The sequence below is a fragment of the Mercurialis annua genome, linkage group LG3 (genome assembly GCF_937616625.2).
Source record: "Mercurialis annua linkage group LG3, ddMerAnnu1.2, whole genome shotgun sequence".
In the NCBI taxonomy this organism is placed as follows: domain Eukaryota; kingdom Viridiplantae; phylum Streptophyta; class Magnoliopsida; order Malpighiales; family Euphorbiaceae; genus Mercurialis; species Mercurialis annua.
The window spans coordinates 588,434-611,944 of NC_065572.1; the positions used below are offsets into that span (position 1 = coordinate 588,434).

Here is a 23,511-nt window from a genome sequence, read left to right on the forward strand (position 1 = left end):
AATAATAAAATTGCATGTTTAAATTTTTGGGTTTGCGAGATTTAAATAAGCAAATTCAAGTATAACTAAATTCATAATTACCAGACAACTAAAAATAGTCACAAACAACAACAAATCAACTAATAGCATAATAGTTGTCATTCAATCACATAAATAATGATAAAAATTCTTAAACTTTAAAAAATTAAATAAAAAGATTATAGACATAAATACCAAAAGCTGGTTGTTAATCCCATTGTCCTATATTGCAGCCTGCAGAAGCACAAAAATGAAGAAGACAATACCCTCTATAGATTTGAGAAATAAAATAGACATAGCATGTATACAAATATCAATACATTATTAATAAAATACAGAATAAACGATCTACGTGCTTCATAATAGCAGGTCGGACTCTTAAAATAAACTATTCCTCTATGCTGCGAAAAATAAATCACCAAATTCCCCATGTTAATCAATCTATAATACAATATATATATACACTAAAATTGAATTACATATTTCATATATGATTGTGGCAGTGACGTATAAGCCACATTCCAAGCTATTTATTTGCTTAGGTGAAATAGTAATCATCAAATTGAGAAGAATTAAATAGAAATCAAAAGAGAGTTTGTAGTGTAATAGGAGCAGATGTTTGGGATAAATCTAAATACTACTATAACGTAGTAATCTTCAAAAAAGAGAGAGAACAAATGTAAATATTAAAATCAAATATAAATATTAAAGGTAAATAATTTATCAAATCGTTAAAAATATTAAAAGTAAAATAAGTGTTTTTGAAAAGGTGGAAACTATAAAAATGCTCTATTTGGTGAGAATCAATGTGAGGGCTACGTTGGTCCTCTCAATTATATAATATACTAGTCGTAACCCGCGCATTTGCGCGGAATCAATTAATATTTAACTTATTTGATGATTTTATCAATACAAATAATGTAAAAGAATCATAATTTACAATTCAATAAAAAAAATCTATTCTAATAATTCTAGTAATTTAAATAATGAATATATGTAATCTGTTTTTTGCATTTATATTATTTTTATATATTCTTTTTTGATGTTGACCTCTTTTTGTTCTATTTTTTCAGTAAATTCGCTTTTAACTCTTCTTAAGTTTGTATATAATTAATATCCATATTATTCAATTAATGAGTTTAATTATAAGCATAAAATAATTAATTAAGTATTAAATTTTACAGTAAAAATAAATGATGTTAAAAGCTATGTACACCATGAAAATGAACCTTTCAAAAAAATTCGAAAGCTCCTATATATAAATATTTATTTTTATTTTGTTCAATTCAGATAATCACATAAAATATGAAGTGAAACATAATCTAATTACAATTCTTTTTCCATCTATCATAATTATCCACCAGCAGCATAGAATCATAAAAAAATAGCATGAATCTGGAAGAAGTAGCAATTGTACGTAGTAATAGCAATATTAACAATAATAAACAAATTATATTTATACACATTTTGATTATATACGTTGTTTCTAGTCTCAACAAATATGAAAATATTTAAATGTTTGTCTGTATAATTCTCTATTTTCCAACGAATCATTCATATTACATCTCGTACATTGTTTACAGTTTGTATATTAACTCATGTAAATTCAAAAAACATTCTTCCAACTAAATTATTATCTTTCCCAGAAATCGCATGCACATAGCACAACCAACACAAATGTTAAACTAAAACACCAACAACATTGTTTTCAAAAGCTTTTGAAGCAGAGAAAAAAGATAAATTTTTACTTTAAGTTTGATAGACTATACGAATATCATATTATGTATTTAATATTGAGACATACAATAATATAGGATACGTTTTTACTTTTAATTGATAGACTCTAATTAATTATTGGCAATCTTAAAGTAAAGTAATTGCACATAAATTGTCTCTTTTAGAAGATAATGTGAAAAATAGAGAATAGGGTTATCATTTGAAGTCTTGGATGTGTTATTTATAACGATGAGTGATTTAAAAATTACATTTTATTTGAATAATTAAAACCTAATTGTTTATATAGATTAAAATACTTATTAAAATAAGTAAAATTTAAAAAAGTAGTTTAATAGAAGTGGAAACTCATTAGAAAATTCTATTTGGTGAAAATCAATGAGATGGCTCCGTTCTTCCTCTCAATTATGTAAGTACCAGTCGTACAACCGCGAGGTAGCGCAGAATCATTATAATTTTTTATTTTTATTTAAAATTAGTAACTTATTTGAGTGATTTTTGTATAAATCAATTTTAATAATTGATCGACAATAATAAGTAGTATGTACCGACTTATATTACATGACAACCGTTAAAAATAATGTTTAAAAATTGAAGCTTTTGTATTAGGAAAAAATTAATCGAGTACTTTTAAAAATTGAGAATTTTATATACAAATTAAAACTATTATTGATAATGATTTTTAAAATAAAAAGAAAAAAATTAAATAAGTTTGATAGACTATACGAATATCATATTATGTATTTAATATTGAGATATACAATAATATAGGATACGTTTTTACTTTTAATTGATAGACTCTAATTAATTATTGGCAATCTTAAAGTAAAGTAATTGCACATAAATTGTCTCTTTTAGAAGATAATGTGAAAAATAGAGAATAGGGTTATCATTTGAAGTCTTGGATGTGTTATTTATAACGATGAGTGATTTAAAAATTACATTTTATTTGAATAATTAAAACCTAATTGTTTATATAGATTAAAATACTTATTAAAATAAGTAAAATTTAAAAAAGTAGTTTAATAGAAGTGGAAACTCATTAGAAAATTCTATTTGGTGAAAATCAATGAGATGGCTCCGTTCTTCCTCTCAATTATGTAAGTACCAGTCGTACAACCGCGAGGTAGCGCAGAATCATTATAATTTTTTATTTTTATTTAAAATTAGTAACTTATTTGAGTGATTTTTGTATAAATCAATTTTAATAATTGATCGACAATAATAAGTAGTATGTACCGACTTATATTACATGACAACCGTTAAAAATAATGTTTAAAAATTGAAGCTTTTGTATTAGGAAAAAATTAATCGAGTACTTTTAAAAATTGAGAATTTTATATACAAATTAAAACTATTATTGATAATGATTTTTAAAATAAAAAGAAAAAAATTAAATATTAGTTAATGAAAATAGAAAAATCATGAAAATAAAATTTTACAAAATTAAATAAATTGAAAAATAATTTTCATAATAAAATATTGAATTACGAATGAAATTTACTATATAATGAAAGTTGATTTTATGATTACTTATTTTTATAATTGTATTTTTTAAACAGAAGATATTGTATTAAGGAAATAGGCCAATCTTACAACTTATACAGCACAATTATTTAATAACAATAGCATCAACCTATATGAGCTTTTACAAAGTTGAGCTAAAGCATGAGCCACCTACGAGAAATCCGTCATTCTTGAAACTGACGTTGAAGATGCAATATATCCATACTAATTCCCCAAACTTTTGAATCATCATTAGGTATTGAAAGTTGATTTTAGGATGATTGAATTTTTTTTTGTCAAAAGATGATGGAATTTATATCAGGAGTTTATAATGGCTTTATAGAAACAATGGAAATCAAAGTATAATTTCTACTGAAAACTAATATTAGGAAGACTTGATTTTGATTAGACAAAGCCTTTATAAGCCTTATGGAAATTAAAGTATTACCGATAGAAAAAATCAAATCACAAAATATTTGGATTCTTTGGAGAAGAAGAATATGCTAAAGAAATGAATTTTAGCTGTAATTTGATGGGGATTGTTTCGGCGTACATAATGAATAATATACTTTTTATTTATAAAATCAATGGAAATTAAATTTGAAGTTGAGTTTAAGATGATTTGTGTTTAGTAGGAAGTTGATTTAATTTAGGAGTGATACTATATCAATTAAAAATAATTTAAAATGTAATTTAAAAATTGAATAAAAATAAGTGTTTTAGAAAAGATGGGAACTAATGAGAATGCTCTATTTGGTGAGAATCAATGAGAGAGCTCTGTTGGTCCTCTCAATTATATAATACTAGTCGTACGCCCGCGCATTTGCGCGGAATCTATATTTCATTTAATATAAATAATAATTTTGTTGAGAAATTTTAATACAAAGAATGCCAAAAAAAGTAAAATTGAATAATATGTAAATAAATAAAATAAAAAATATTTATTAATTTTAGTTATACTTCTTTTTTAAATATAGAATATCTATTATATATATTTGTTGGAATTTTGTGCATAATGCTACTTTTCGTAGTAAAATATAAATCAAATATCATGGTTCTCAGTAGTTTACAATATTCATGAAAGTGGTTTGTGCGATTTTGATTCTTTTACAATTGACTACAATAACATTTTCATTTATTTATGCGTTAATTCATCACATATGCAATAGTAATATAGTTTGTGATATCTTTGAACTATTTTTCCTGCAAACAATAATAACAGTAAATTTTAATAACAAAATATTAGATATAAATTTAAAAAAAATTAAATATTCATAGCTATTTTTCGAATGATTTTTAAAAATAATATTTGATTTTTTTCACTATTTAATTAAGGTATCTTAGTATTACGTCTCTATGATAATAAGTAATCCGGCGTAACTATTTGTTTAAAAAATAAAAACAAATCAATGCATAAACATGGTGACTATAATACATCAAATTACTAATTTTATTTAGTTCGATCTTTCACATATCCCTTTAGTAAGAATTTTATTCTTTTAAATTGTGGAATTATCCGTTGTGGAATTCTTCCGTATGAAAATTTTCTTATTTTTCAATAATGGGATTAACTAATGTAAAAGTGGTTCATCTTAATTTTTTTTTTCTAATTTAGTATATTTTCATTGAAATAATGTCTAATTTTTTTCTTTCATATTCCGTTTTCCTTAAATACAAGGAAAAAAATTTCAGGATATAAAAAAAGAAACAAACTTTAGAAGACCAAACAGGCAAAGGACATAGCAAAACAAAAGCAATTTACAGATTAAATTAAAAATCAATGAAAAAAGAACTTCGAACACGATCACCGTAGCGCTATTTGTGAAGAAAATCACAAAATTGTGAGAGATAAATAATAAAGGAAGATAAGATTAATGGTACATAGAGATTACCTGTACCAGCACTATTTTGAATATGTCCATTTACATGTATGCTCTAGCAAGGAACTTAGATCCAATTATAATATGTACATACACACACGGGCTTTCCATTCTATCAAGTACTTCAGTGACCTTAGATGTGTATGTATAGCACATGAATGTGAACAAAACAATATTAGTATATTCATTACCTGTATCAAATTATGCTGCAAAAAGAAAAATTCTTATTAGTTTCACCAGTAGAATATAATAGTTATTATGATAGAGAAGAATTGCTATTCATCAAAAAGTGAATCGGTAGAGTTTATAAAGACTAAAATTAAAATTAAACAAATTGTGTTTAAATAAAACTTGTGAACTTCATAACAATTCAACTGTTAAATACTTATCTAATAAATAGATTAAGATATTAATATAAATTAAAATCTGATAACAATTTAAATTAAAATAATTATATTATAAAATAAGTAGTTTGAAAAAGGTAGAGTTATAAGCTTAAACAAATACTAATATAAGTTGAAAGTGTAAATTAAAAAAATTATAAAATTTAATTAAAATAAGTAGTTTGAAAAAGGTGGGAACTAACAGAAATTCTCTATTTGGTGAGAATGAATGAGAGGGCTCATTAAACGAAATAAAGAAAAGATAAGAAACAAAGGGTGTTCTGGATAATTTTTTGAGTTTAAGCTATATTATTGTTGCATTACATATTAATTATAGAAATATGAGGATCTCATTAGCTTTTTCATTTTAGTATTGCATCGTTATCTTTGTGAGGTTACATTTTGATATAGTAAATGAGTAAATGCCTTTTCTACAGAAACTTAACAGATTAAATGAGCAAAAGAAAGACAAAAAAGCATATGAAAATACTATACCAAATAAGAAGAGGCGCTGTTTATCAAACTGTAATGTAACTTCTGCTTTTGTTTGTCATTATGAAAATTTACTTAAGATGAAGGCTTATTCAGCCAACGGTGATGGTGAATCCAATAGCTATATGTCTTTTTATTTTCAAAATATAAAACCAAATTAACATAACTACATCTTCAAATCATTCTAAAAATTCTCTTTTTGAATATCAAAATCAAATTACCTCAATTTATAATGTAACTGAAAAAAACTCTTTAATTCAAAAGACAACTGTAATTTTTGTTCTTTCAATTTGAGATTAAAAGAGATGAATTGTAAGAAAAGTTTAAAATAGTTTGATGATTTAATAAATTTCAATATTTCAAATCTTAATTATATTACATGGGCACTAAATGATTTGTAATTTGTTGAAATTTCCTTTTTATATAGTCATGTTTTTTTGTTCACTTTTGTTGTATATTTTTCATGTTTTGAAAATTCCTAATGCATTTTTTTTCTCAAACTTTCTTTGACAATAGTCTTGTACCGGAAGAAGAAATCCGACAATATTTATGCTACGAAAAAGTTAAATAAATCTGAACTGCTAATGAGAGAACATGTGAATATATGACATATTTTCACTACATAAACCTTATTTACCTCCATGCCTATTCCTGAATTAAATCTGCTTGAACCCAATAGTATATACTTGCTTGCTTCCATTGTAGCAATAGCTCCACTTTGTCTCTCATCCCCTTCCTTTTCTCCTTCAGTAAATATGAGAAGTTCATAAATTACTAAACTTGAAACACATTCATAAGAGAAGAACCGTGAGAATATAAAAATATGCAAAGTCCATGAATTAACTCTTAAGAGAGTTTATATAGAAATAGACTTACGTGTTTAGGATGAACACAATCTCTGTTCTATTAGATTAACTATCTATTAAATTAAAAATTAATGATAATTATCTAATAATCTATTAAATTAATAATTAATGATAACTATCTAATAATAAAAGTTAAGTAGTTTAAAAAAATTGGAGACTATGAGAATGCTCTATTTGGTGAGAATCAATGAGAGCGCTCTATTTTGTAGGAATCAATGAGAAGGCTCGGTTGGTCCTCTCAATTATATAAGTATATAGATAGATATAGATATAGATTATTAGAATTTTCATTGTACATTAAAAAATATAAGCAATAAAAATAAAAACATCGCCCACCGAGGGGCTCGAACCCTCGACCACAAGGTTAAGAGCCTTGCGCTCTACCAACTGAGCTAGACGGGCTGTGTTGATACTGACTGAAGTAAAGTATTTACAAACTGATTAAGCAGCTGTCCTTACAGCTGTTCACACTTCAAAGTTCAATCAGCCACGGTTCACTAAATCACCGCCATCTTAAAAAATGAACCCTCATCCAACGGTCTAAAATCCACACACTTCAAACTCCCGAATCATCAGATCTCTCCCTTTCCCTTATCCTGCACCCATTGCCCCCCTATACGGACTCTCCACTCTATTTTCTATCACATCTATCGCCGCTATGGCCGCCGACCTATCGCCACCGGAAGTTCCAATCACCGCTGTCGCCGCCGCGGTAACGACTTCCAACACGGCAAATATTACATTAACAGAACCCGAAGTCGCCACCACCGCAACCGTCTCCATGCCTCCAGCTCCAAAGCGGCAACGCCGCCCAAGCGTCCGTCTCGGAGAGATCGGCGACCAATCAGCTACTATCTCATACGAAACGCATCACATCCGCCGCTCAAAACCTCCGTGGCGCGTCCATAAAGACTCCTCAAAATCAGTGAAAGCGCGCTCGTTAACAAATCTAGTAAACGGAAACGACAGCTTTGAGAATCAAGAAACAGACGGCAACAATCAAAACGGCGACGTAATTCTCGAGTTCGGACATCGGAAGAAAGCGAAGCGAGCAAAACGAGTCCGGTCTAATTGGATATCAACAAAAGCCGATGACGATAATAACAGTAGAGAAGACGAAGACGAAGGATTTAGGGATTTTGACCAAGATTCGGATAGTCAACTGTTAAAGGATCAGCAACAAAGTCCGGTTCATTCCAATGATAACAACGTTACGTGGCATGGTCATAGAACATCGGGTATGGGTCGGGAAATGGATAACTATCCGGAAAAATGTAGTACGAGTGAAGGAGTGAGGACGTGGCTAATTGAATTAGGGCTGAGTCGATACGCTTCCGTTTTTGAAGTACATGAAGTTGACGATGAAGTGTTGCCATTGTTAACGTTGGAGGATCTTAAAGATATGGGAATAAACGCTGTTGGTTCCAGAAGAAAACTTTACTCTGCTATACAGAAGCTTCGTAAGGGGTTTTCTTGACTTTCTTTTTGTTTTTGTATCTTTTTTTTGATCGAATGTGTAACTTTACTTACTCATAAAAAAAAGTTCATAAGAAACTGCTCATGTGATCTTTCTAACTAATAAATTAATAATGGTTTTATATAGTAAAGCTGTGAGAAGTTGAAGGGCTTTGGTATGTCGTTCTTTTTAAGCTTTTCGACATGTTACTTAATTGGTAACTTGCTATTTCACTGACTAGTTATTCTTGATGTTAATGGGGAATTTCGTTGTCATAGATAGAAAAGTGATTACTTTAGATGGCTGTGTCAATGTCATATATAATACATGTTGATGTCACCAATTGCAATCTCATTATCTTGTTTTTTGTTAGGTAACTGGTCCCAATTCGGCATACTTCTTGCTAATGTGTTTATTTTATGAACTAGTATTCTGTTTCTTTGTTTCCGAGATATATAAGCGGACCATTTTCCTTTGATTTTTTCATGCTCGTGTTTAAGCTTTTGTGAGCTTTATGCTGTTGATGTTGGTTACCTTTGCTTTGTGTAACTCTCTGATGTTTGCGTCTATATGCTTCTATTTTATATCTGATTAGTGATTGTACTGGAATTGATAGTGATGGTTGAATGTATTGTACTTTGAAAAACAGAAGTTAAGGTCCTAAGGCAGATCAAAATCAACTTAGCTGTAAGTTTGAGTGGTGGATTCATCCTATGACTTTTGTTACTGGTTTATCTGCTGCTTGTGGAATGAATTTCTTAGCAGCTTAATTATCTAATCCCAACTTCTGTAATCTGCATATTGACTTTCTTCAACTCTACTTTTCTTTTGCACTCTTTTATTGCTGCCTGTAGTCTTTGATATCTCAAGTTCAGCATCGTTTATGGATGCATAAACTGCTGAGTGTAGAAGTTTAAAACTTTGTTCAATGTAGCTTGGTGGAAAGAAGCTTCGCTAATGATGGTAAGCGCATAGGCAGAGCAGTCTGCATTATTTGATCAGAAGAGTTTGAGTCCTGTGACGTGAATTGGGTGGTGGTAAGCAGGTGTACTGTTGGCTTTGATCCATTATCCCATTTATTCGGAAATTGGAACAGAACGGTTTTAGGGCCTCGCTTACTTGCAATGCATATGTCAAAATAATCAAGCAGTATGTCATGCTTAGTTTGCAGCACACTTCTTTGGGTTGTTGAAAAGGTAGTTAGCTTCAGGTTTTCTCGTTAGCTATAAATGTTGTGTTGATGTTGTCAATCTGTCAAAACTGACCTCAGGGGTGTTATTCAACTAGGAAGGATGTTATAGCTACTCTTTGATAATGATGTGCTTCAGAGCAATCTGATGTGCACTTGTATAATGGTGAAGCTCTGGACTTGGTATAAGCAGTGATTCAGTTCTGGCAGTTTGAAGAAGTAACTGAACTGGACACTAGTTTTAGGCTCCTTTGCAAATGGTCTAATTTGAACTTTGTATGTGCTTAAATGTAGAACATTCTTTTCGCCCCGCCGCTAGATCACGGCTTATGTATTTGGAAAAGCTTTGATGCAGAATGTGTACTAGGATCTCGATCTACTTGAATATCTCTGCTAATTCTGTAGTTCCTTTGCATGTCTGATTATGCAGAGTCGTGTATTTTTGTTTCAGGTGCAACTAATTGGCATATGTCTAAGCCCTTCAACGATAAGCATTTTATATTCGAATATATGAGATGAGGAATTTGCAGGGGCAATGTTGTGCAATTAACTGTGAACAATTCGAAGGGTAAGGCCCATTTCTTAGTCGCAACCAGTACGGAGCCATTTTGATTTCACACAAGTAGATCTCTTTATGGGCTCTGCATCAGTCACAGGATCATGATTTCTTTTCAGCCTGGTTAAACTTCATTTGACTATTTAGTTCATTTTTATTCTACCCCCAGCCCGAACCTAGCTTTCGTTTAACCTTAATTTCATTATAAATTTACTTACTCCTTAATTTTTTTTAATTCTTTTAAAAGTTTTCGGAAAATTTTCGACGGCAGTCTGGGTCAAAGCCTACCTCAAATCCGGTTCAAGCCCAGTTTGGATTTTGCCTTTATTATCCAAATCGAAAATGTATAATCCATGTGAAAACACAATACTACTTAATATTTTCTTAATTCATGTGAAAAAAGTATATCTCTCTTCTTAAACGGGATGGAGGGAATATTATATAACCAATTAAATTATTTTTTTAGATTTATATAAAAAATTATACTACAATAAAAGTTTAAATCTGCTCATAAAAATTCAAATTTATAATAAATTTGGGCCGACTTAAGGCGGAAGGGCTTGATCGATTGGATATCCAAGCTCATGATCATGTCACACAAATATTATGTGATGATCCATATGTCTTTGTCAATATTGTGACTCAAAATAGCAACTTGAATAAGAGGGGTATAATTATAGTTAATTAAGTTGCAAATCATTCTTTGGACAATGTGAACGTACACCAATTCCCACTCTCCATCATCATTATAACCTTTAGACTTAGCAAAACACACATGATTAAGCTTATTGGTTGTTTTAACATTATGAAATACTACACGCACGTCTTGCTGCTTTTAAATATTCATTATTATTATGTAGTCATCGTAATCAAAAAGTTATGTTAATTAGCCACTTCATCTAAATATGACAAAAATTAAAATTAAATTTGGTTAAAATAAACAAATTGTGATTCGATATGAAGCTCAAAATACAATCTGGGTTATGTTACCCCAAAACAGTATACATAAATTTTGGGGTTTCTCCAAACTATTTTCTCCAATTAGAGAATTTAGAAAAAAATAAATAACAGAGCCCATTAGAAGAAGAAAAATATAAAGGGTTTGCATGACTTAAAAAATAAAACATGTGTAAAGAGAGAGAATTAAATTATGATCAGTTCTTTTTTGTAATTTAATTATTTTTGAGAAGTCCTAGCATAGTGAAGGACCATGATATGGTCAATGGTTGACGAGTCTGGAACCAAACTCACTGAGTCTCTTCGGCTCCATATGTTATCCCTTACATGCTGCAACGTCAACAAAGGCTGTAGCTCTTCCCCTCTACATCTTATCTCTACCTGTTTTTTTTTTTTCCAAAAAAAATTAAATTACAATAAGATTAATATTACTCAATTGAAATTTTATTATAGTAATAAAAATTTCACCAAGCTTTACTCCCATTCCTGAATGTATGAGGTTAAAGCAATTGTAATATTACTAATTAGAGTTTCTTATTGGCTCATCTATCCGCTCAGCACATCCAGATCCGACCGACTTGAACCAGACTTGAATGCTTAATTCTTTATTAAGTCTAGTCAGTCTAGACTCGGTATGTTGGATTCAGGTCGGGTTGGACAATTATTTTGTATGAAATCCGTTTTGAATTTAAATTCATATTAAATATATGTCTTTCTGTGCGTACTTTTATATTTATTTTTTATTTCTATAGAGGCGAAATATACCAATTCTATATAAATTTAAAATATAGACGAGATTAGATAATAACATTATGATTGAACTAAATCCATACCAGATTTAAATTTACATTAAAAAGAGTCGGTTTTGGTTTGGAACTATCCATGAACTCTTTAAGGGTTTCAAATAGCTTGCCAGAATTGAATTGTATTAACTAAAAAAACAACTAAAATTTCAATTCTTTTGCAAATGTCTCTATAATTGGTAGCACATTAAGTTGAAAATATGATCACCCGCCAATAATAATTTCTGTATTCTCAAATTGTAAATCTAAAGATAAATGTAGTTCGCAAATTAAAAGAATAGAGAATTTTGAAGTCATGCTTTGTCACTAGCTTACGTCTTTCTTAGTGTATGTATATAAATATATATCTATCTTTAACTTTACCCACAAAATTTCTATCATTTTACTCTAAAGGACCTATAATATCTTATTATTTCTTATTAAGCTATTATTCTTTCATCTCAATTCTAAGATTGGGTCAGCTGGTCAGTCATGGAAATGACTATTTGAAGCTGCCCGCCATTTCCACCTTCTTTTAGAACTGCCCGTTCTTAATCATTCCTGGCCCCCACCAGACTTTGCTTCTAAGCCAAAATCATCACCTCATAGACTTCTACTTTTTTTTAATACCCTCAAAGATTTTAATAATCTCACCAGCACCACTAAAATATTCTATCTATTGCTAATGGCTCCAAAAAGCACGTAGAGACTAGAAAATACTCTATTTTTATGCCCATATATGGAAATTTAATCCTTATTATTCTGTTTTCACCTACTATTTATAAATATAAAACAATTTTCTAATTATTTTTTCTCAAAGCATTTCCTCTAAAAGCAATTTTATCATGACTAACAAAATTACCATAAAAGACAAAAAAATATCTATCTAATTATTTTTTCTAATTATTTCTGTGTAAGATGTATAAGGTTTGATATAATAATTAATATCAATCTCATGACATGCACGTCTCATTCACGTTGTTTTCTAATCTTTCCACTAAAATAAAAATAATAAAGATAAAAACCCAACTAAGATAATAGAAGGTCAATAAATCTGAGTGGTTCTGTGGTTGGTTTGAGATATATATTTTGGGATTTTTTTTAATTTTGCATGCATATCTCTTACCAACTATATATGTATAGAATTCATATTCTTATTTATTATATATATACATATATCTCTGTCGTTTTATGCTTTATTATATGAGTTTTATATTTTTGTTGTTTTTGAATTCAACAACTTGGAATGATTCTGTTGTGGATTTTATCCTCTCATGCATTGCTTTCCTAGGACGTAAAAAGGAAAAGAAAAAATAGTGGTGTAATTTGATGTTATTTTGTCTATATAGATATAGTGGGGAGTTTATTTTTTAATTTCTTTTTCAAATTTTGTGGAAAAAAATTTAAAAAAGATGATGGGGTCTAATTTAAAGTGCACCACTTAAGGTTCTTGATGAATGATTGAATAGTGGCTCTTTTTAGAAGATTTCAAGAATTATTTTCAAGAAAAGAAAAAAAAAAGATTTCGAGAATTTGAGATGATCTTAAAGAAGCGAAAGCGTGACGATATAGAGGGATAACGCATGCACAAAGGGAAGAAGGTGCTTGATGAGAACGACATGGTCCACGTGTGATTTTTCTGGCCCTACGATATCATCATCATACTTTCTTTTATATCACTTTTAAATTTTATTATAAGGTTTTTTTATTACCTAATTTTATATATGCTGTTTCTGTTCGTAATGAGTGTCAACGAGGCAAATACAATTTCACCCTACATGTATACTATATTTACATAGAGCATGTTTTTATATCTTAATAAAGTCAAATGCTAATCTTTCATTAATTTTCTATTTAAAAAAGTGATTGGAAAAGTAGATAAGAAACCTTCCTAACATGAAGACATTTTTAAAATAATTCATCCAATATTTATTTGATCTACATATATTCTCTATGTTAATCCCGCAGATTATGGCAAAAATCATTATTGATTTATATAATCATGCACCAACATAAGAACATAGAAAATACTCCTCAATTTACGCTAAAAAAAGACTCATTATTATTTTCTCTACCTTCATCTTTCGCACGCACATTAAAGTTCAATAATTTGGAACTTAACTGCATGCCATGTGTGACTATACTCCATATGAGTTCAATTGATTCAGAAAACCAAAATTCTATGTTCATTAAAGAAAATACTTCTCCAAAAAATAAAAATATTGTGGAATTTATCATTTGAAAAGTTATATGTAAGTTCGCTTGATTTAATTTTTAACTTCTTTATTTGACAAAAAAAATTAACTTCTTTAAAGGCTAATTTTAAATTTTGTTAGTATTTATTAAATATTAGAGATAGTAATATCTTCCAAAATACTTAAAATAAATAAACTATAAATTGCAATTTTGCCACTCAAAGTTTAATTTAACAAGTTAAATTACTTAAATTAGCTAGCGTGGACGGTTCTTCCAACACCACTATAATTTGCCAAATCAATGGCATAAGTTGACCTTATATTTATAAAAACTTTCATTCTGTTTATAAAATTAAGACATGAAGAATGTTGAAGGTGTCACAATCCTTTGATAATTACAATATAATTTTTTTTTATATTACACATATTATTTTTTTCCCTATATGTATGACCTTTTTTCGAATTGTAATTGCTTGTACAGTTTTTGGTATATATTTAATGACTTCAGATTTTATTGGCTGTTGCATAGTATATGGCTCTCTATCCTTACTTCATGGCATGGCATTAAGTGCAAGAACACGAGAAAATATTATGAATATAGTTAGCATCAAACTCATGGTATAAAGGGTTGACCTAGACATAAACTTCTACCTAAAACTAGATTATATAAAGAAAAAAATGGAATGTTGATTGTGTCATAGACATGAAGATCCTAACAAGAACCCTAAATAACTATACTTACATGTTGTTAAAAGCAACCAATTAAGAGAACAACATTATACATATATACAAATTAATAATTAAATGATTTTCTGCCTAGCTAGCTGGGTCAAGTAATAAATAATCCAATTCAATGGCAAAACTAGTTTTTTTTTAAATAAAAATGCAGACTTGAAAACTAATTAATATATACTAATTGTTACTATAATCATTCTTGCCATTCGTTAGCTATACATAATACATGGATGTTATTGTTCTTTTGGTTGTTATCCACTAATATAGGGGCTATTATTCTCTATACATATCTCTTATAATTGCCTGTCGCCCTAGAAGAATAAACCCTAAGAATTGTTGTAGCCATAGAGGACAAAGTGACTGATTGATAGTTCTAGATCAAGTTTGCTCCTACTAATTAAAGTACGACCCCTAAAATTCTAATAAGGAAACATGACCCCTAAATCATTAGAAATTGATAAATAAGTAAATTAATAAGCATTAGCTGGCTGATTAAAAGCACATCTTGAGATTACACCCTAAGCAAATATAAAGACTTGTATGACTAAGTTATTATGAATTCATATAAAAATGCAAAACTTCTATGAAGTTATACCTAGAGTGATTTTGTCATTTTGAATGTAAAATAAGCAATTACATGCAGTGTTTCCAACTTCTATTTCCTACAAAACTTTGAGTCCGTTGATAAACTAAATGCAAAAGTATACCAATGGTGTTGAAACTTTTCTAAATATGCAATTTGAATGCTTGAACTTCTATGTCTTTTAAATTAACATTTTAACTGGTTAAAAATGTATAGCTAGAATGGTTGCTTTTATTCATTTTTCGATCACCGGAGTACTTATTTTTATAATTTTACTATGTTGGTGATCTAAAAATTGCTAAATGTAACTGTTTGATATATTTTCAATAATTTAAAATACTTATTTAAACAAAAGTTAAAAAGTATAAATTTTCAAACGTTCAGATATACCGCAATTATAATTTTATCTCAAGTAAATGCAAAAAATTATAGGCTTGAGTTGGAAGGATTTTATTTTTCAACTAAAGATAAAGTTCTTGATGCATGTTTAGAAGATAAGGAAACATTTCTATGCATCAAAAGAGAATTAAATTTATTTTAATATTTTAGTTTTTCGAATACGAACACTTAAATTCCAAATCTAGATATACTACTCAATTTCTTAAGAAAAAATGGTGCCACTCAGTTAAGGAAGGAATCATTTAGTTTCCCTTGGACATGCAGAAACCTTGATCAATTTCGTCCATCACGTGTGCATGAATTATGTTTCTTAGGTTTGTAATGCTCAATTATCATAAATAAACTTTAATATATAATTGTAATAATTACGAAAAAATAGTGATGATGAAGAGTGTATGAGAAGCAGTCTAAAATGATGTGAATGTGATACAAACATCATACATATATAGCTAGCTTTATATGATGAATGCATTTGTGCACAAATTATCAATGTGTAAAACAACTTCTACAGTAATCGCTTAATTATGACTAAATACGAATTTTGGACTATTTTCGAGTACTTTGATAATCTAATAATTTACGCCCTGTTATATCCTATAAAGTCTAATTTGTATATGATTGAATGAAACAATATGAACCGCCATATTTGAGACAATCATATACACAAGAGACAAAAAAGCGTACAAAAGTTTACCTACTAGGATAGAAGGCTCAATATATATATCATTAATAGATGATTATGGTATTAGTGACCAATTTTTCGCATTATAGTGTACTTGTAAGTAGAGTAATTGTTTTTGTTAATCTTCTTTTGTTTGTGGATTCATTCATTTTAAAAATAAATATTTAAGTTACTAAATTATATTTTATTTTAATAATTTAGACCCTTTGATAGATAATTGTATATATTTGGCAAGATTTGCATAAATGCCGAATCAAACCGAAAAAGTTTTAGTATGTAACAAGTATAGCAAGAAAAATTCATTTCGCCTAATTTTTTTTGACATCCGACATAATTTTTTTATATTTACAATATTCTATAAATAAGAGAAATAGTTAGATGAATTTTACGTTTGACTTTGTTTACAAATAACGTGGGAGCATTGTTTATCTAAAAGTTTCTCCATCAATAATATATATGTATTACATTAGATACAAGCTATAGGGTTCAAGACCTCTATAAATTATGCAAAAGTCGATTGATTCGAAGATCGTAATATTAGCTTGGATTTCTACAGCAATGTCATAATTTTAGTTAGCATTTTGTATTCTGAACACATCTAATTTGTTTATGGTCGAAAAACAACCAAGCCCATTTCTACAAGAATGAAAAGCTAACCTTCTTGTACCTATTTATGGACAATGAAAAAAGTGGTGGTAGGTAATTGTCAAAAATCATCTCCCTAAGAACCCTCCACCCCAATTTAATCTCCTTGATATTCATATAACTAACTAAACAATAATGTTTTAGAAGATTCATTAATTTCCTTGATTAGACAAACATTAAGTTCCTAAGACCATCTTTATAAGATTAGATTATGGCATTAAAAAGCTAATGAAACAAAAAAAGAAGATAGCTCTACCAAGAAACGTACTTCCCACCTAATAAATTGATATTATCAGACAGAACAAATATGCCACTATAGCAATGCATTTAGTTCTGCTGTTTCTGTCATTTCTCTAACACCAACAATGTCCTAAGCTAGCTATTGTAGTTTAAATTACTAATTTAAAACCAAATCTTAATTAATTAACTATTTTTCCATTTTTAGCTTCTTCTGTCTCACTGTGTGCTCATGCCAAAGAAATGATAAACATATATAATTACGAGCAGATGTAATCATGGTTATAACTTATAATTCATAAATACCTCTGATTCGCTATCCAGTCTCAGTTTGTTAACCAGATACTTCATTAATAACCGAACTGTCATCCTCCCATCCCTTTAATAAAATTTTAAAAAATGAAAAACATTTTCAAGAGACTAAAAAAACACAAAAACTTCAAGAAAATAAGCTAAAAAATGAGAGAAAAATGTAAAAAATTTACTTGATTCTGAGGTAGCTCTTGGATATTTGAGGCAGTAACGGTTCTTGGGTCCTGCATTAAAAATAAAAGGAACAAATTTGTTAAAAATAGAAAAAGCATTTGAAAAGGCAAGAAAAGGTATAAAATGGTGGGGCAAATCTTGAAATTATCAGTTCGTTTTGAACTTACTGATTTAGAGAGGCTTGTAGAGTAAACCAAATGCCAGAATGGGGTCTTCTTGGAGGATCAATGACTCTAAAATCAGAGACTGTGCTGCTGCTGGGTCCTGCTCCGCTGTGAACTTGAAAAGGTCGTGAAAAATAAGACCCTAATGGCGGCATCAAAGACGACGAAGAAGATTGAGAATTTGGAGAAGATGAAGAAGACGGCGCCGTCGCTATATTATAAGGCACGTTCCTAAATGCCCAGTTAATCTCTTGATTATTATGATGAGGATACATTAAGCTACTACTCCCAGCTGGTCGCTGAAAAAATACAGAAGTAGTAAAATTAGTAGAACCCGCAGCCAAATTCATAACTTGCGATCTTGCTGACGGAACTTGAAAATTTGGTGCGCTAAACCCTCCTCCCTGTAGTAGATCAAGCTCTACCAATCCGCCGCCTCTTCCGCCCGCCGTTGGATCCATTTCTTGAAACTTTCTTTGATTAGCAGAAGATGGTGTCGTGTTACCGCCGCCGCCGCCAATACTCAACTGAAGCCAGTCTTCTTCTTGATCATTGTCTTTATTTTTATTATTAGTAGTAATATTTTCATGGTTGTGGTTTTGATCCTTGGAGCTGGAGCCAGCAGCTTCATTAAAACTGTTAGTTCTTGATTCATCTTCAGCCATAAGATTGTTATTATTAGCCGCCCGGAGTACTAGATCAGATCCTAATAAGCAATTAGTGTCACTAATACAATAGTCATAACCTTCTTCTAATCTGCTCATAACACCAAAACTCTGCGAATTATAACTTCCTCCCCCGCCGCCGCCAAAACCACCATAACCGCCGTAAAAAAGACTATGATGCTGTTCTTGTTGATGTTCAGAGAGAGTTTGAGCAGGAACCATGGTCATATCCCAAAAACCAGAAGATAGCCGCCAAATTTCCAGTAGAGAAGATGAAGATAACTGTATTTCTTGATTCTAAAGAGAGCCATAGATTGAAAAAACTGAGAAAAAAGTGTTGTTATATTGGAAAAATAACGCATCTGTAGTTGCCATAAGCATGTGGTAAAATTATGGAATCAAAAGAAGAAAAATAAACAAAACCCATGAACCAGATTATTATAAGGGTTTTAAAATTTAGGTTTGAGCGTAAAGATAATAATATATCCAAAGAGAATAAAACTTGGAAATCTCACTTTCCATTAATTCTCTTTGTTTGGAAGCTTGTGAGAATGAAAAAACAAAACTTGCAGAAGAAAGAGAATTAGAGATGGTGGTCAGTCAGTCAGTTTATCTCTAAATAATTAACATTATATTATATTTATATATTCTTAGGAATATGAATAATTTTTAAGACGAAATATATGTTGTACCAGATTTATAATACTATATAGTAAAAGGAAAATTTGAAGGGTTTGTTTGTCAATCCAGCTAATAACTTTAGGACATGTTCCAACGAAGAAGAAAAAAAGACCAAAAAGGCTCATTCTTTTTAGAATATCTCATAAAAGGTCCTTTTGAACCCTAACTGGGGATTAGGAGAGGGCGGTTTTATTTAAGACAGCTAACCTACAAAACACAAATTTATATACTAATTCAGGCAGACAGCTAAAAACTAATTCTTGGTTTGGGGTCCCCTTTTAGATTCCACGCCTCTCACACTTTTGTTACATAACAATTAAGATGGATCTTTATTAGGTGTCACCAAAATGATCTAATCAAAATCGAATTATTATATGATCTTGTTAATCAAATCAACTGAATTAACCCAAATCAAATTTATTAAATCAATCATATTTTATAAATGTAGAATTAAATGGACCATAAAAGTCGGTTACTTCAGTTTTAACGGATAAAATAAGAATAATAAAAATTAAAAAAGATAAAAATATTCAATTTATTTAATCTAAAACCTAGTCAATTATTTATTGATGAAAAATTGTAAAAAATTTCACATCGTCAAATAAAAAAAATCATTGAAAGGTTCATAAAGAGAATAATGACATCACTTCTCATTTTTTTACGCTTTATTTACTTATTCATTTAGCATATATACACTAATTTAACCCATTACTGATTTAAGTATCAGAGGGGATTTTGAATTTAAAAACGCGAACCCGTCTTCTTATCCTTCGCAGATCTGCTACTGTCTAAGAGAAGCGGCAACCGGATCTCTACCAAAAACAGATCCTCCACATCTATTTTAGATCTGTCATTTATTAACCAAAACAAACTAACTTAATTAACTAAGCTTTTAATCGAAATTAATTGAAATAGATCAATTTATCAACACTACAAGGAATTCTGTATTTGGCAACAATTTCTTTTGCAGCTAAATTTTTTTGCTGCTAAAAAACATTTTGCAGCATTAATTTTAAAAGTTGCTGCCATTAATTAAGTTATAGCAGCATTTTACAGTAAATTTTGTTACCAATTACTTAAGGCAACGTTTTATTAGCAGCAATATGTCATAATATTTTTTTTTATATATTAATAATAACAATTCAAGCACTATTACCAGGAAAAGTGTTTGCTGCTAATTTTAGTATTTCTTGTAGTGCCAGTTATTCCGGGTTTAACCAATTGTCTAATCACGCCTAATCTCTATACTCCATTAGTCTACAATTGGTATATATATGTTTCATGTCTGAAGAAAAATAATGCAATTTGGCTATATATTTGTATGAATCGCATAATTTCAAGGTAATATGCTATGAATTAATGAACTAAAGTATTGATTGATATAAGTACTAGTGAAAGGTATATTTGATACAAGGAAAATAAATACATTACCCTCCACTAAAAGCCAAGAAAAGAAAATGAAGGTGGTATTTCTCTTTCAAATGCGATTTTTTTCTCTATGTACATATGTATGAATGTGATATTGATTTAAGTGGCAAGACTTGTAATTAATTACCACCTCCAACAAACTTACGAGATTAATTATAGATATTTTAGGCGAATGTAGAATTATGAATTTCATTAATTAAGATTAAAAACAACATACCATCAATCTATCATTTTATTTTAATGCATCAACATTTTAAGATTATATATAGACATGAAATCGAATCAACTGGCATACTATTTCAAATTAATATAAAATATTAATAAATAATTCGATATCAAGTTGAGTTGTGATTCAAATTATTTGAGTCAATTATAAAATAAACTCAAACATCAAAATACTCAACTTTAATTAATTTAATTTATCATCTATAATTAGGTTACAATACTTTTACATTTTATATAAAATATAAAAATTAAATAGAGTCAGATTAAAATTTAATTTTAGTTACTTTATCGGATTTGAACTCAAATTTTTACCATATTTTAAATTTTATCATATTTATTATTATCTTTTTGACTTACTAACTATATATATCTAGACATGGCGTATTGTTATATGCCATGTATATGAAATTAATTCTATATGGGATGTATAACATTGCGTCACACCGTGTCCGAATTGATTGTGGATATAATTCGTAAATATTGAAAAAAATGTATGATTCAATTTTGAACAATGATATATTTAATAAAAGGATTAAATTTGTGTCAATTATATTTAAATTAATTTAACAATATATCAACTCTACTTGATCCGATTACTACATGTTTATATAAATTATATATAATAAAAACATTCTTGCCTTTTTCTTCTGATTATTAAGTGTATAATAATAAAAACATTGTAACGGAGGGTTTGGCAGGTAGAACTATAAAGTAATGTATAGAAAAATGGAAAAAAAGAAATATAAGCATGCATGATGGTGTTTCCCCATAAACGGAGAGAAAAGCAAAATAAGGGGACGTGGGCTTTTGTAGGACATTTGTTGCATAACCATGTGCCTCCCACCGTCCCTGCAACAACTGTACCATGCCCTCTCATATATTTCTCATTATTATTTAATTCTCTTCCTCAATTGGTCACACCCAGGCCTGCTGTGCAATATTGTTGCTTATGTTATATTTATAGTATATAGTTTTCATTTTAATTTATGGTTTCCTATATTTAATAAAAATGAAAAACAGAAGCTCGAAAGAAGTGAAGTGATATAATTAAAAGGAAATGGAGAATGGTGGCTGTTGGTGGTGGCCTTGGCTGGGCAGTTGCATCTGCTGAAAAGCTGCTAATTCTCTTTCCAGCCCATCAAATATGCTATGTTTTTAAAAGAAAGAAACGGATTGAGTTTTCAAACAAGGGTCAATCAACCACTTCTCTCTATTTAAATTTTAACTCAACCATGCAACTGGAGGGTGTTTGCAATAACAATTCACAAAAAGTTGTTAGTTATAGGTCTAATGATCAGAAAGGATAAATGTTTAGCGAAAGTCTCATTTCTGTCTAAATTTTTAAAACGTTCCAACAATAGCTAATAGCTTATTTTAAAAAATAGCTTATAATGATCTGGCCAAAATGGCTAAATTTTTAATAAAAGTTTCATATTATGTCCAAACCTGAAAATGTTTTTCATATATGGAAGTTCATGTCATCGACACATCAAAACCGGTGTATTCCTTTCAGGTTAGGACCTTTTTGAAATGCTATAATACAATTTAAAACATTATTGAGACGTTCTAAATGTTTGGCCTGAACAAAACCTTTTGACAAACGTTTGTTTTTTTTGTTTATTAAGTCTTAGTTATGAAATTTCATCAAATTACTCGCACAACATTTATCATATGTTTAAAAACTAATTGAACTTTTCTTAAATTAATATTTTGATTTAATGACTAACATCAATATTGAAACAAAATAATAAATATATTAATAAAAATATAAATACAAAACTATACCATTTATTTTTCTAATATGAATGCACTACTGTGAATTATATCATATGTGAATAATGTCAGCATAATTTACTCTTAAAGTTTTTATTATTCTAATATATATGCATACATAAATATTCATTAAATTCGAAGCACGAATAATAATAAAATTGTAAACAACTCGATCACTTAGATTTTAATATTATATCAAATAATCAATTTATCCAAATATTTAACTAGTTAGATGAGCTTGAAATTATAAATATCATTATCTTTAACTAATAATATTTTGAAGAGGTAATTGTAGATAAAATTAGTAAGTTTTATAATTTTGACACAAATTTTTAATTTTAACACATTAGAAAGAGAAATTGAGTAAAAAACAATTTAACAATTTTTTTTCTCTCTAAACAAATCCTAGCTGTTTAGATTTTTTTTTTCCGACAACCGCCAATGCTTTGATTTTGCCGTTAATGGTAGCCATCTCTTTATTTATATTATCTTAATTCATAGGACATAAATAGTCAAATTTTTTTTATTTTTTTCTTAATAAATTAAAATTTATCATCGAGTGCAATCTAATTATTAAGAAGAGAAAATAGATTGAAGATTTTTCAACAATAAAATTGAATCATTTACGAGCTATACTAGTTTTATTTATTTTTCATTGTTTGTTTTTTTAAAGGTTTTTTTGGTGTTTTTTTTGTGAAAAGTTTGTTGTCATTTCTTTATGAAAGGTTTGTTGTCCTTCTTTTATGAAGGGTTTATTAGGTGGTGATTGAATCTGATCCCGTGAGTTTGCGAGA

The 23,511-nt window shown here is 29.0% G+C and overlaps 2 protein-coding genes, 1 long non-coding RNA gene and 1 other non-coding gene across 4 annotated transcripts; 1 reads left to right on the forward strand and 3 right to left on the reverse strand.

The window, feature by feature from the left end:
- Window positions 1-5,097: 5,097 nt before the first annotated feature.
- On the reverse strand, window positions 5,098-6,893 carry LOC130015344 (uncharacterized). Its single transcript, XR_008790454.1, has 2 exons — window positions 6,651-6,893; window positions 5,098-5,344 (listed from the first exon to the last, which is right to left on the reverse strand). It is a non-coding gene; the product is annotated as an uncharacterized LOC130015344 (long non-coding RNA).
- A 315-nt stretch (window positions 6,894-7,208) lies between these two features.
- Window positions 7,209-7,281, reverse strand: TRNAK-CUU (transfer RNA lysine (anticodon CUU)). Its single transcript has one exon. It is a non-coding gene; the product is annotated as a tRNA-Lys (tRNA).
- Window positions 7,282-7,419: 138 nt separating this feature from the next.
- LOC126671135 (uncharacterized) lies at window positions 7,420-8,486 on the forward strand. The gene has a single exon (XM_050364853.2). It carries the CDS (start codon window positions 7,538-7,540, stop codon window positions 8,354-8,356), a length of 819 nt encoding a protein of 272 aa, XP_050220810.1. The 5' UTR covers window positions 7,420-7,537; the 3' UTR covers window positions 8,357-8,486.
- A 2,494-nt stretch (window positions 8,487-10,980) lies between these two features.
- Window positions 10,981-19,244, reverse strand: LOC126671250 (uncharacterized). The gene is made up of 4 exons (XM_050365007.2): window positions 17,949-19,244; window positions 17,781-17,831; window positions 17,602-17,674; window positions 10,981-11,418 (listed from the first exon to the last, which is right to left on the reverse strand). Exons 1-4 carry the CDS (start codon window positions 18,836-18,838, stop codon window positions 11,257-11,259), a joined length of 1,176 nt encoding a protein of 391 aa, XP_050220964.1. The 5' UTR covers window positions 18,839-19,244; the 3' UTR covers window positions 10,981-11,256.
- Window positions 19,245-23,511: the final 4,267 nt, after the last annotated feature.

What these genes read in the sequence shown, in the direction of transcription:
- LOC126671135 (XM_050364853.2), top strand. Translation starts at nt 7,538, where the DNA reads ATGGCCGCCGACCTATCGCCACCGGAAGTTCCAATCACCGCTGTCGCC.
- LOC126671250 (XM_050365007.2), bottom strand. Translation starts at nt 18,838, where the DNA reads ATGACCATGGTTCCTGCTCAAACTCTCTCTGAACATCAACAAGAACAG. An exon ending in CTACAAGCCTCTCTAAATCA is followed by an intron (nt 17,832 to 17,948) that starts GTAAGTTCAAAA and finishes TTTTTAATGCAG; the next exon opens with GACCCAAGAACCGTTACTGC. An exon ending in GACTGGATAGCGAATCAGAG is followed by an intron (nt 11,419 to 17,601) that starts GTATTTATGAAT and finishes AAAAAAAAACAG; the next exon opens with GTAGAGATAAGATGTAGAGG.